Source organism: Pseudoliparis swirei, chromosome 23, assembly GCF_029220125.1.
Source record: "Pseudoliparis swirei isolate HS2019 ecotype Mariana Trench chromosome 23, NWPU_hadal_v1, whole genome shotgun sequence".
NCBI lineage: Eukaryota > Metazoa > Chordata > Actinopteri > Perciformes > Liparidae > Pseudoliparis > Pseudoliparis swirei.
In genome coordinates this window covers 15801613-15815543 of record NC_079410.1, presented here as the reverse complement: position 1 = coordinate 15815543, position 13931 = coordinate 15801613, and the positions used below count along the sequence as shown (strand labels likewise).

General features: G+C 43.7%; 1 protein-coding gene and 1 long non-coding RNA gene across 4 annotated transcripts; one reads left to right on the top strand and one right to left on the bottom strand.

Annotated features, from left to right (window-relative positions):
* Positions 1 to 350: 350 nt before the first annotated feature.
* LOC130188919 (uncharacterized) lies at positions 351 to 5531 on the top strand. Its single transcript, XR_008830678.1, has 3 exons — positions 351 to 482; positions 584 to 649; positions 2447 to 5531. It is a non-coding gene; the product is annotated as an uncharacterized LOC130188919 (long non-coding RNA).
* Positions 5532 to 8724: 3193 nt separating this feature from the next.
* LOC130188891 (neurogenic differentiation factor 2-like) lies at positions 8725 to 13727 on the bottom strand. Of its 3 annotated transcripts, none has more exons than XM_056407441.1 (2): positions 13488 to 13727; positions 8725 to 10945 (listed from the first exon to the last, which is right to left on the bottom strand). In XM_056407441.1, exon 2 carries the CDS (start codon positions 10936 to 10938, stop codon positions 9847 to 9849), a length of 1092 nt encoding a protein of 363 aa, XP_056263416.1. In that variant the 5' UTR covers positions 10939 to 10945; positions 13488 to 13727; the 3' UTR covers positions 8725 to 9846. The 3 variants fall into 3 exon arrangements, with proteins under 3 accessions (XP_056263416.1, XP_056263414.1, XP_056263417.1); XM_056407439.1 differs by lacking the exon at positions 13488 to 13727 and adding an exon at positions 13179 to 13294; XM_056407442.1 differs by lacking the exon at positions 13488 to 13727 and adding an exon at positions 11776 to 11850.
* Between the last annotated feature and the right edge of the window lie 204 nt (positions 13728 to 13931).

Genomic DNA, 13931 nt, shown 5'->3' with positions numbered 1-13931 from the left:
TCCTCAGAAAGAGGAATGTAGAGAACGGTTGATATTTGACAGCTTACAATGTACACGCAGGTGTCATAAAGTCGGTTGTGTGAACCATTAGTGGTCGGCACTACTTGCCAAAAAGTCATCAGAGTAATCGGGAGGAAACTGTACAAGTGATGCTCTGATTTTTCACTCTTTTTTTCCGGTTCCGCAGAGTAAAGACGCTGCGTCCCTCCCTCCAGCCACAGCTGCTGTGAGGAAAGGGGCTCCGCGGGGCTCTGCGTAGCCTTAGTTCTCTGTGCTTGGGTGAGAATTAGCCAGCTTTAGCGCTCGCCTTGCCTGGTAATCCCTTAATCTGGCTATGCTGAGGAGGAAGGCTTTGGAGGAGGGATGGCGTGTCAATCCATGTCTTCACGGCTCTCTTGGCTCAGTGAGGCACGCAGGAAACATGGAAAAGTTTGCAGTTGAGAGTTGTGCCGCGCTTTTGATGAATAACAATACAACACACGGTAATACATGCAATAATGCCCAATTCATTGTGAAACCTAAGTATATTTGGAAAACGTAGCATTGAAGAATTGTATATTTGACTCCATTTGTTACATTTAAGACATCGTTTTCAACACACCCCATGGCTTCCTGGGGTAAAGGGGATGTTGCTTTTTAAAACTACATGGTGAGTAGCAAACAGAACCTCTTTTACATTGGCACCTTCTTTTTTACATTATTGTATGACACGTTGTTATTGTAAGAATATATAGATTATAAACCCTTTGATTTATGTAATTTCTCACTGATCCTTTCTTGAATTTTCCACACACATTTTCTTTGGTTCACTGTATTTCTGATTAGCAATGGTACCTCGCTCCATTCCATTATAATCACAAATATTTGCACATACACCATTTTTTTCAATGTTATGCTCAAATGTTCTACCTCATGAAAAATAAAACTGATCCAACCCCAACCTGACCAAGTTGTTTTTGGAATGCCTGCACTCATGTTTGATGCCACAGAGCACAACACCAAGTTCAATGCAGTGCAGAGACCAGCTGTGGCTCATAATCTATTGTTTTTTTGACTGTTTGTTCTCAGCAATCACATTTGATATGATAATGATCAACTCATTTAAAAATACCGGATGTACTGTTGTGCAGCAGAAAACCTTCGTTTTGTTTATGGGGTTTTGTTACCGATGCGTATCCAAGCATTGCAAGTTGTAAATAAAAAACATAATTGTGAAAGCGCATGCATTTTTATAAAGCACAAGTGCCAATCGCCTGATGATAAGTGATAGTTGAATTATAGTCCATGCTAATGGTCTATGAATAACAAAACATCCCGACATGTTAACATTGTCGTCAATGCAATAACACAGAGGGGAACGAGGGGCCGCCTGGTCCTGATTGTGCAAACACACAGTAATGAATGGCTAATGTGCTGGTGCAGAGGAGACGTTAATGCCATCCTAATTCCCTTTTGCTCAGAGCGGGGCACTGTGTCCTGAGCCTGTTAATCTGAACCCTTTAAACCTTTAATCTGGGAATCTGTCACACACAATCAGACCCACACACACACAAACATAGACACGGACTACCTGCCATTGCCTTGTAAAAGTACGACACCATACCTGCCGCATCGCTCGGACTCTCTCTCTTCCTCCGAAACACATGGGACATATTGAGCGCCTGCAGCGAGATTCTTCCCCATGAGTGGCATTCCGGAGCAGGCCGTCCCAGGGGAGCATGGGAGTGGGGCCAGGCAGTGGTGGGCCTGGGGGGGGGGGCTGGTGAAGGGAGCTTTTTGATGCACAAATCTGGTTGCTTAGGTTAATTGTAGGGGTGTAGGGGTCGGATTAGTCTGCTACTGTTGGTCTCTTGGTCAAGAGTGTGGCTTTGAAGCAGGACAGTGACCTTAACGGAACTAAAGCTCGTCTCACCGAGCATCTCATTTAAAAATGTCCCAATGGATAGATGGACAACTTCATAGATCCCCGAAGAAAAAACTAAGTACAAAAACTATTCACACAGGTCACAATGGACCACATAAAATACTAAAACACATATCCTAGTAAAACACATTCCAGGATGACATTGTGTTCAGGAGACAAACCAATATCAGTACAACTTACTTACTTATCCACATCACACTTCAACTCGACCAATATAATGTCAGTAAAACAAGATCAACCAATGAAATCCTATACATGCAATCCTAATGCATCCTCAACTCAACTCAACACGTTTTAGGCGGCTAAATACCCCAAACGGGAGTGACCTTCATACGTATGTGTGGTTTGAACTCCATCTGGTTCTTTCCTATTAGTCTACATCGCTTGCTTTGCAGTGTCCTCTGTTCTCTCTTGAAGACATATTTCATGGCACAGAACAATCTTCATGTTTGGCAACCTGTTTCCATGAAGCATCTCCAATTTTGGACCTTTTTTTTAACGCTGTCCCTTTCTATCTTGCAGCAACACGTCGATTGCAGTTTTCCAGACCTCTCCCGTGATTAGATCAGAATGGGATCCTTGTGTGCGTGAGTCGAGACACTGTGTGTGTGCATTTTTGTCACATATTATCTTATCATTTTTCCTCCTTCTCCTCCTTTGTCCTCGCTCCTCTCCTCATTCTTTCTGCCGGTTAATATTTCATTTGCTCTGCCGTGGTAGAGGGCTGGTACATTAACCAGCGGTGCCAGTCGAGCTCTCTGCTTGTGGCTGGCTGTATAAAAATAAACACACTCTAGTTGTAATGAACAGATGTCACAGAATTTAAACGTGCATACCCCCCTCCTCCTCCACACACACAAACACACTTCACCCTTCTCTCCCACCTCCTCATTCTTGCTCACGCGTAAAGGCGTACATGCATGCATGCACACACTCATGCATCAACATGTTTTCAGAAACACAGATAGAAATATAGAGCTGCAGGATCAGAACCCGTGTCCATATGAGTGCATATTGATCATACACGGAAACTCTTATACATTTATTAGCTTTCCTTAATAGAAGAGCACGCATGGCAAGCATTGTGTTGCTCTGCCAGTCTTTCATTCTCATTATCCGCCTCTATTTCCCCCTTTCTCCTCCTCCAACAGCAGGCGAACACTGAGGTCATTTTACAGACTATTTTCATGAAGTCCTCCTATCCACTTTGCAGAATTCGCATGTCATCCTTTAGTCCCCAGCGGCACCATCAGAACTAATTTTGGTACTGTGAGGAAAGGATAGGCACGGGTGTGTGTGTGTGTGTGTGTGTGTGTCCATCCCCCTTGTCACTCCCGATCTTTTCCCACTGAGCGTGTGCCAGCTCTCTGTGTTTGCTGGCTGACAGGACCGAAGGAGAGACGATTGTTCTCCACGTAGCCAGAGACCCTCCCCTGCCAAGTCCGGGATGAAATCCTCGCTAACTCCTCACAGTCGGGCATCTCACAGCAAAGCACACACCATTACTGCTCCGGGCGGGAGGATGCCGCTTAAAGTCAGTCAGACACACAAAGGTCTGCTTTAAAGTAACACTGCATAAAGATCTTTATGTCGTTCGTCAAGTATTTGTCGTTTAAGCCTTTAAATGTTTAAAAAAATCTTGAAGACATGGACAGACAATTTCAGCTAACAGGTAGATATGGCTTGGTTCAAGTCAAGGCTCAATGTATTGATCCATAAAAACCTTTGCAATAACCTTTAATCCCTCACATCCACCAACACTGTTTGCCAAAACACAAAACCCTAAATGTCTTTTCAGGAAGAAAAAGAGTTGATGAGTTCGTTCTGGATTACTTCTTCAAAGTGGAGTCGTCGTTTTAGGTTTGGAGGATATGTGGAAAGTACCGTGGCGTTAATGGACCGAGCAGGTCGTCTCTATGATGACAGAAAAGGCGGGACACGCAAGATTAAAGGTGACGGAGAAGGATGAAGGAGAAGGGAGAGATGAAAGAAAAAGAGGAGAGGTGCGGAGGTCGTCCGGGGGGTGATCAGTGAGGTGGATGCGATGCCATCTGACAGGTCCAGCTGGGAGACTGCCCGCCCCCCCAGCGCTGCAAACTGGTCAATATGGAGGCCAATTACTCCTGCCCATGTGACCAGGGCATCATCCAACCCTATCATAACACACGCGCACGCCCACACGCACGCTCACATGCCATCTGTGCAGACCAGCAAAGCAACGAGCCCCCCCCCTCGAATCCAGTTGCGTCCCCGTGCACGCTCCTACTTAACCTCCTAAACAGGGGCCAGCCACGCCCCACCGCCGGACCCACCGACCGGAACGTACCGGAACTGGGCATCCAGTGAAGATGACGGAGAGCTGCCGGTGAGGTCAAGAAGACTTTCTCACAAACTCTCCGAACAAACACGTATTGCGCGTCAACATCTGGCCACCCGCCAAAAGCCCGAAACCTACCTGGCGCTCACCCGGATCTCCACCTCTGCCTCCCCCCCATGGTCGCCCCCTTTACCCCCCAACCTCCTCTCCCCTCCTCCCACGCCCTCCTCCTGCAGCCCTTGTTTCTCCCTTGGCAGGACCTCCAGCATCTCTCTCTCAGTTTAGCTTCTGCCTCGTCTTCTGCCCCACTGCCCGCGCTGCAGCGTGCACCATTGTGTGATAACAAACAGATGTTGTGGAATTTCCTCTGAATGGACTGCCAGTGACAGGCTCGCTCCCTCGCCTGGCAGTGTGGGGGCCATGGCATACAGTCTGGCAGAGAGGTTGGCCGAAGCCTGCACGATTGTTTCCTTTGTGCATGCGCAACATTATAGTTTGCAGTGCAGGTCAGAGAAGTTAACAATGTGCAATCTTTGGAGACATTAATTATTCAAATTGCGTGTGGTGTGTGTGTTGTATTTTAAAAAAATCTCATCTGTGTCCATTTCAGCTGCATTGCTTCATGTTTTTTTTGTATCACTGTCTGATTGCAAATACTCACAATCTCGTCACTAAATTATTTTACTCCCCTCTCCTTGAAACCCATAAAGGCCTTTATTCACCACATATTTTACATCTATATTATGATTTGATATATGCATTTTGCAAAAACACTCGGTTATTATTTTAGCTAGACGTTAATTGGAATTCACACCATAATACTTGTGACATTTTGATAATCGCACTATTGACTGTTATGTCGGACAAACACTCTTTTTTTCCTTACCAAGTTGAGTGAGAAAAAGAGTGGGCATGAACATGATAATTTAAACAGCGAGATTCATTCACTCACTTTTCATCCTGAGTGCAGCACAGAGTGTCATTGGAAGTTTTTTTAATTTTATTTCTTAAGGCTGACTGCAAATGCGAGTTAATAGTCAGACTTATATTTCCACAATTATGACAAAGTATGGTAAAGTATTAGATGAGGAACTTCATCGGTGCAAAATAGGGAAATAATTCGTTTGTGGAAATCGATAAAATGGTGGGATCAGCCTATAAATCCCTCAGCTAGTGATCTAATTTACTAAACACCTGTGAATTCCTTCATTGGTATTATCAATAAACAATAATATGATCTCTTCATTGAATATGTGTGTGGCGTATCTTTCTAACTGACGTTTTAGGATATTTGATTATGTAACACACTCTTTTATGAAGTGATGACATATCACCCGCACTGGAAAACTGTTGGCAAACGTCTTTAATAACAACACAATTTGAATAAAACCTCATTAACAAGATGGCATTGTTCTATTATTTGTGGTGTGTGTGCACCATTAATATCTTAATTGCAGGTTGCATGTGAGGACTGTGCACAGCCACAGTTTCTTAAGATGCAACACACGCTTATATCAATGCATGAGCTCGTACAACACACCATTGGAGAGTATATATGTATATTCAAGGCCAACTCTTCACAGAAATGCCCTATACTGCTGTGTATCTGTGTATGCGAGTGCGTGCGTGCGTGTGGCGAAGAGTTACTCAGTATGAGCGCTCTCGTTTCTAAACGTCCTGGATAATGAACAGATGCTGCAAAAATTAGGAAAGAAACATCGACTCCTCCCAGCAGTGCCACTTTGGCCCGGTGAACTGGCACACTGGCGCACACACTGGGTTGTCCTCTCCGGAGCTCCTGGTGCTGCTGCTGGGGAACATTAAGGGACTTGGCACCGCTCTTTTTCGCAAGCCTGCCAGCCTCTCTCTCTCTCTCTCTCTCTCTCTCTCTCTCGCCGGACTGTGGGGGTCGAGGGGGCTCGGGGAGTATTTTGATAGATGCCCTCTCCCAGTGCTCGCTGGCATCTCTTTTGGGCTGGCTCCTTCAGTAATGCATGCAACTCTTATACATATATAATTAGTTATTTTTTTGCTGATGAGGCCAGAAAAGGATGCAGAGGCCTTAAACTAACACAAAAGTGTAACACAAGCCTTTGATTGGTCGGTTTGAAAACAGCCTGAACTGCAAATCTGCGGTTTTGATTACCACACGGGACTCTTAAATTAATTCACTCACAGGTGCGCCTGCCAAATGGAACATGTTGTAATTTAAGGTAGTGGTTTTATATTGAACCTCGAGTACAGAGTTTTATTAAAGTAAAAAACAACACCACTCAACAAAACGGCCCGGATTTTAAGATGTTTTTTAAAGAATATATCCATAACGTCCTGCTTTGATGATATTGTAGGTGTATAAATATCTTTGTTAATATTTTGTTCCTTTTTGTAAAGCACAGAACAGAGTTTTCAGGTGCATAATCCTACAGTGTTATAAACTCAACTTTCACCAATTTGATTTTTTTAATGGAAAAGTAAGATGAGTATATTGGATTATAAATTGTTGAGCAGGAAGAACATGCAGACCATATTTTGTTTTGCATTAAATATAAAAAAAATGGGTGTATCTTTTGTTCACAATTATCATATGTACTTTATCTTGCACTTTGTGTTCAATTTTTTTTGACATTTTCAATCGAAACTAAGCTCAAATCTAACTATTCCCTATCAATGTGTCACAATAAGTGACTTTTTGCAATGTTAATATCCTTCCTTTACCAAACTTATAAGACTAATACGAAGACGACATTCCTGTGGAAAAGGAAAGCGAGTCGCTCCAAAAATTCCCTCTTGTATTTTTCACTTTACACTTGTAGGCTATTTATATATTTAGAACGAATAAAAAACCACGCAATTGGCTTCGAGGGCCGAACCCCACAGCTGAAGCCCACGCTGTTTCATTTGGAATAAAATGGGAAATAATATAGTTAAGATATTGCAGGATATGGATATTAATATTTGTATTTATATTGGTCACCATCACCCGCCTAATATATGAGTGTCCTTACAGCAGAAAGCACCCAGGACATTTTGGGAAACATATGGGTCCCGGGGCAGCGCTCCAAACTCAGGCGGGGTGGCAACGGCTGCCCCTTGCACAGCGAGCGTGTGTGTGAGTGTGTGGCCTCAATTTAAATAAAAAAAGTGGAAGAAAAAGGAAATATTTAATATGAATGTTAAATATTTAACCTTCCCTTTGGTAAGTTAATATGTATATGAGTGGTATGTTCACAGAGATTCAATAAATATAATTAATTGATTTAAAGAGACCCGGATATTGTTTGTGTTTTAAAATTCATATTTATAATACCATGCCATCCGAATACATGTGTGACATAAATATAAGATGTGTGTTTAAAGTTACAAGAGGTGAAGCAATAAAAGGGGGTCGACTTCATAATTCATATCTGATGTTTAATGTATTATCGAAAGATGGAAATTAAAGATAAAATAACGAATATTTACATGTTGTCTTTATAGCTGTATTTCCTTCTTTCATGACAATGACGCTAAATCCGTCTAATATATTCACATAATTAAAAAAGTTAAAGATGAAATAAAGATTGTTACCAACAAGTAGCCGGTATTTTTTAAATTATATTCTTCATATCTTGATGCAACATTGTTTTGTCTTTTCTTTTGATCTACAAGTGATTTATTGCGCACTGACCAACACGTATCGATACAATCTAAAACTAACTTATTGTGTTCACCGGCGCCAAACGCACTGTGATGTCAATTAATCATTATATTTTGCAATATTATCACTATATGGATTATTTGGATTTTTCCCAAATGTGAATCTGAATCCACCCGCAGCAGCTGGAGCTCTCCGCGGTCCTGTAGCTGAGTTCTTCCTCATGTCTTAATGGTGAAGAGAGACCGCCGTCATAACCCCGGTGACTGTGAATGCATCAGCTAACCTGTGTGTGTGTGTGTGTGTGTGTGTGTGTGTGTGTGTGTGTGTGTGTGTGTGTGTGTGTGTGTGTGTGTGTGTGTGTGTGTGTGTGTGTGTGTGTGTGTGTGTGTGTGTGTGTGTGTGTGTGTGTGTGTGTGTGTGTGTGTGTGTGTGTGTGTGTGTGTCTTTTATCAGCCTGTATTCTCAAGATTGTTTTGTGAATTTGAGCTATGGAAAGAAATCCCGTCTTGGCACTACGGTTCACTCAATCGAGAGGGCTGACGACATGCCCTCTTCCTCCTGTCCCAGTTTATCAGAGGCCCCGAGGCTGAGCGAGGAACTCCTGCAGGTTGTGGCACCATGTTCAGCCTCATGTTATAATCAAGCCTGCTGTATACAGTTTATGTTTTATTTTACCCTAATATCCTTCCAATACAAATGTCCCATTTAAATTCGATGTAAAAACGAACGATTTATCTTCCACAGAGTAAATGCTTATTGGAAAGTTATATATTGTTGTATTTTTAAGATGCTAAAGCTAAGGTGACAAAAAGAAAATCAAGTTGCACGGACTCATTTATTGTCATTTTATTTACCACACAGTTGGTTGAATACAAAGTTGAACGTCTTGAATGTTATGAAAGAAATGCTCAGCAGCACATGGGATCCCTTCATTTCCATTGAATATTAACATTAATTACAAAAAAACAACACAATAAATTCGTGCAACAAGAAGAATGATAATAATAGTAATCATAATAATAACCTATTCAACACAGCATTAAAAATAAAAATGTTGAACCAAAATGTATAAACAGTACAATGGCTCAATTAGAGGAATAAGTCTATGAATAAATAAATAAGAATACAAAATGAAAAAGAAAATAAAGAAATGTCTGATTTCATTTTATTTAGATTAATTATTTTTTCTTTTTTTTGGCCAGCCCTATTGTCTGATTCATTGGGTGTTCATTCCAGAGTATGTGTGTGTGTGTGTGTGTGTGTGCGTGTGCGCGCGTGTGTGTGTGTGTGTGTGTTTGGCAACAGTGCTGATGAAACATACAGTGTCTTTCTGGGCCTTGTTGCCTCTCTCTCTCTCTCTCTCTCTATCTCGTTGGGTTTTGCATAGATGTCAAGCGATTGATTTGCTGGAGCACAGAATTTTCTAAAACAACTCAACTAGCACTTATTGTTGTTGGTTCAGTATTTCCCTTTACATTTCCTTATATTTCATCAATTCAAGTATACATGTGATTTGCATTAGCTTGTTTATTGAGTTATTTCTAATTTCACAAGTTTAGAAAATCACCGCCAATGTCAAGGTGTAGCTGTAGCCAGTGACGTAGTGGTAAATAAACAACTTCCAGTCATCAAAATGCAAACAACCACCGATACAAACACAAATCACATTTTAAAATAGCATTAATATTGTCATCACAGTCCGTGATATGATATCTCATTTATTTCAGCTCGAACAGCTGGACAGATTCTGTTGCACAGGATACGATTGTGGGTTGGATGGATTACCCTCCACTACATCTCGGACTATAGCGAAATAAAAGGTTAAGACGGGAAAAAAGGAACATAAAACACAAATGACAACGAGTGAAACATCTCTCCAGAATGCCTGAATCCTGGCGGGTAAGCTCTTTAAAACGTGTGCCGTGGTTAGATCGTCGATTGCAGGGGACGCACGACAGACTTCTCATTTTAATTGTGAAAAAACGCGTTGAGTTCATCATACACGGGGGCCCGTTCGTGGTGTAAGTGCATGTCGTGGTAAGGCGGGACGTTTTCAGAGTGAATGGCGGTCCGGGCCCCCGATGAGCCAAACCCCAGATTGTGGGGCCCAGTGGGCCTGGAGCCAGGCAGGCCGGAGTAATGCATAGAGTAGTGGTACCCCTTCTCGTGGTCGGGGGACGCGGAGCCTTGGTGCTTCAGGGAAAAGTTCCCATTGGCACACGGGCTTTGGGGACCCTCATACTCGGGGCTGTTATACTCCGGGGATCCGCTCCCAGCGTACACTGAGTCGTAAGCTGAGGAGTAGCCGTGCGTTCTCAGCGGATGCGAGTTCGACCCCGAGCCCGGCGGGCAGTGGGGGCTGGAGAGACGCGCACACTGGTATGGGTAGGAATGCATGGGGAAGGAGCCGGAACCGTACCTCCCCCCGTCTTGACACTGCTGCTCGGTGAGGAAATTACGGGAGTTCAGCTGCAGGCATCCCGCCACCAGGTTGGTCGTCGGCTGGGAGAGTCCCTTGCACAGCGTCTGGACGTAGGCCACAAGGTCGGGCCTTTTCCCAGACCGCAATATCTCCGACAGGGCCCAGATGTAATTTTTGGCCAACCGCAACGTCTCGATTTTGGAAAGTTTTTGCGTTTTTGAATAGCAGGGCACCACTTTACGCAGATTGTCGAGCGCAGAGTTCAGGTCGTGCATGCGGGTCCGCTCCCGCGTGTTGGCCTTCACCCGCCGCACCTTGGAGCGCTCCACACGGGCCGGAGTCATTTTGCGCTTCTTGGGGCCCCTTTTCTTGGGCCTGTCCCCCTCTGTATCCTCTCCGTCGTCCTCTTCCTCCTCCTCCACCTCGTCGTCCTCGTCGCCCTCGTCGTCTTCGTCGTCGTCCTCGGCATGTTCAGACTGCGTCCGGCTGTCTTCTCTCAGCTCGGATCCAGCCGTGTCGTCCTGGTTGTCCCGATCCTCATGTTTCATTTTGGAATCCTCGTCCTCGCTGTCCGCCCAGCCCGAGTATTTCTGCACATCGGGCAGCAGCGAGGGATCACTGAAAAGCCGTGTCAACATGGTAGCTCTGCGGAAGAGAGAAAGGGAAATCGAAAATGAGGCCTTACAACTACGGAGCAAGCACCCCATGTCTACTGTGAACGTAGAATAAAAAAAGATGGCTCTATTGCGATATATATATCCAACTATTGGAGCTATAAAGCATATAGAGGCTCTAGTGTAAGCTCACTTAAACTCATTATCAACTACTTTTTGTTATAAAGTATACCCGAGTTTTTAATTTGGCCTGAAGGACAAATATGAATTTGTGGAAAATAAAAAAAGGAGAGAGATAAATCAGCACTTAAATCTGTGCGCTGAGTTACAGCCACAAGGATTCCCATTTAATTCCCTGCTGTCATCTTGTGCCCTGTCGCGTCCTCTCGCAGCGGGTCCCAGCGGCAGGGGCCACATTACAGGTCCCATGGGGGCCCCCACTTTCACTCCTCCTGACGCCCATATACAATCCTGGCTGCATTCCAGCACTATTCATCCCCACCACACACACCTCTGCTCAGAGGAGGCAAAAGGGATTGTATTTAATTGATAGGCTGTCGCTCCGTTTAAAGTCGCGCATTGCTTCTTAAACTAAGGCTTACGAGCATATCCTAACTCAAGCAAGAACCAACGGTAAAGGTAGCCCGTTAGGTTATTGCAGCTATATCAATAATAATAATAATAACAATAATAATTCAATATCCAGAAGAATAATTTAAAGACCCCCCCCCCACAAAAAAAAAAGTGTGCTCGGATAAAACGAACCGCAATTCAATTTATAATAACCAATTAACTATTACTAATATACTAAGCGACCATGCTCGTTAATAGCCTAAAGTGAAAATAAATGTATCGGCCTACCACTTGGTTATAAGTGCAGTCCTTTCCTGGAAAAAAACGGGCTAGAGAGACGAGGAGATCTTCGAGAGATTCAATGATCCTCCATCGGCTTCCTCCTTGACATGTTTCACTTCCCATCTATTATTATAGTGCAGCAGCAGATCGACTTGCAGCCCTAGTAAGGCAGGCCGTGATGGTTGGTTAATTATCTCGGGGGGTGTGCCAGGGGCAAAATCTAGTTTTTAAATCTCAGGCTCAGGAGGTTTGCTCAATTAGAAGAAGAAAAAACACAACAACGTTTAATTAACAAACCATGCAGCTTACACGAAATAGATTTCACACATAATTCAGTATGCAATTTAGGCAGCGATAACCTTTTACAGATGGAATTCGCTTGTATCCTTTTAGACCTCGTTAAATATACACAACATAACTCGAGTAAAAAATTAGGCGATGCAATCTCGCAAAATAAATAAATAAATGTAACAGCTCCACTGTTACAGTAACGACTATGGTTTAAACCACGTACTGGCGAGATAGATTGATGAAAAGATAATACTAGACAAACAAAGATACATCCTTCTCTGCCCGTCCCCGTCTATGGCGTTGTCCCACCCTTTCTTTTGCTCCGTGCATGCACATCATCGACAAAACCATCCATAAATCTTCCATTAAGCTCGAGGACGTCCTCTGAGGCAACTGTTGTCCAAATATTTCAGATAAATTCTTATCTCGCGTACTTATTGTCTTTTGTTTCTCGGTTTCAGGGTCCGCAGGAATCTCTTGATCTAATTAGTGTCTGATATGATCTATTTACTGCCTTCGCGCGGCTGAAAAGCGACTCCGAGCCTCACCACTGCTCCTTCTAAATCAATCTGCATGAGATGCCTTTTGACTCGAACGTGGTATTTTAGTTGAGCTTTTAGAAACCAGGTAGGTTTGGATGTCAAAAGTTGAAGGGCACGCGGAGGTAGAGCGGGGGAGTGCCGCGCGGACAGACATATCATACGACGACGATGGTGATGCCTTATATATCAATTGTTGACAGTTAAATGGATTTAAAACTGTGCCATCACCCAATTTAAACAGACTACATGCCATGAATTGATAGGTTATGCGATACCAGAGCAAATTCATATAGAAGACGACTATAAATACATTACATTTTCACAAGATGCATCAGCGTTTTGTTTTCCAAACTGTAAGAAATAAAGATGCTTTAAGTCACCAAAACTGACTCTATAAAGTAGAACTGCTAAAAATTGACGACACCTTGCATTGATCTGTTCATCTGTGTATATTCGATTAATCTCTCCCTCCATTTTGGACGCGCACATAAGCATCCAATATTTATATATAATTTCCAATTAATTCATACGATCTTTTTTGTTGTTGCTAATGTTGTTGTTTATGCTCCAACTTACCTCGGCTCAAGCTCTTCACAGAGGATCGGAAGGAGGAACACACAAAAAAAAACACGCGCTTTGAGTTTCAGACCATCTTCAGGGACGAGCGAGCGAACCGACGCTCCCTATCAGTGTGTGTGTGTGCGCAGCGCTGATGGGTTGTTTAGGGGTGCTTCTCTCCCGGCGCGCGCACTCGAGTAACCGGAGCTTGCGAGCGAACGTGCGTCTTGGCGTGCCTGTGTGTATATGTGTGTGAGTGAGTAAGTGCGCATGTGTGTGTGAGTGCGCGTGTGGCAACCGTGAGCTACTGGGGACGGGGTTACATACCAGCTAAGGCTGTGATGCCAGCGCCCATATGGCTGGCACGTCACCGGCAAGAGCCATCACATGAGAGCTCGGTGATTGACATGCGCCCGCATTCGGAGAGATTTGCCTGCGGGGGAAGAGAGACATAGAGAGAGAGGGGGAAAGAGGAAAGAGAGAGAGAGAGAAGGAGGAGGAGGTAGGAGGTGGAGGAGGAGGAGGGCTCCGCCATCTGTCACCGCGCTAGAGCTCACACAGCCAGAAAAAAAGAGGAAAAACAGAAGAGAGAGGGAGAAAATAAAATGGTGGAACAACAAAAATCATCATTGTTGACCTGTGCTGCTGCTTCAAGGGATGTAGACTATTTTTTAATCAAACCTGTGAATTTTCTCATTCCACTGCCAAACTCACTCGTCGATGTTTAATCCAATTTAGAGAATAGCTGCGTAGATATAGCACTCACCCATT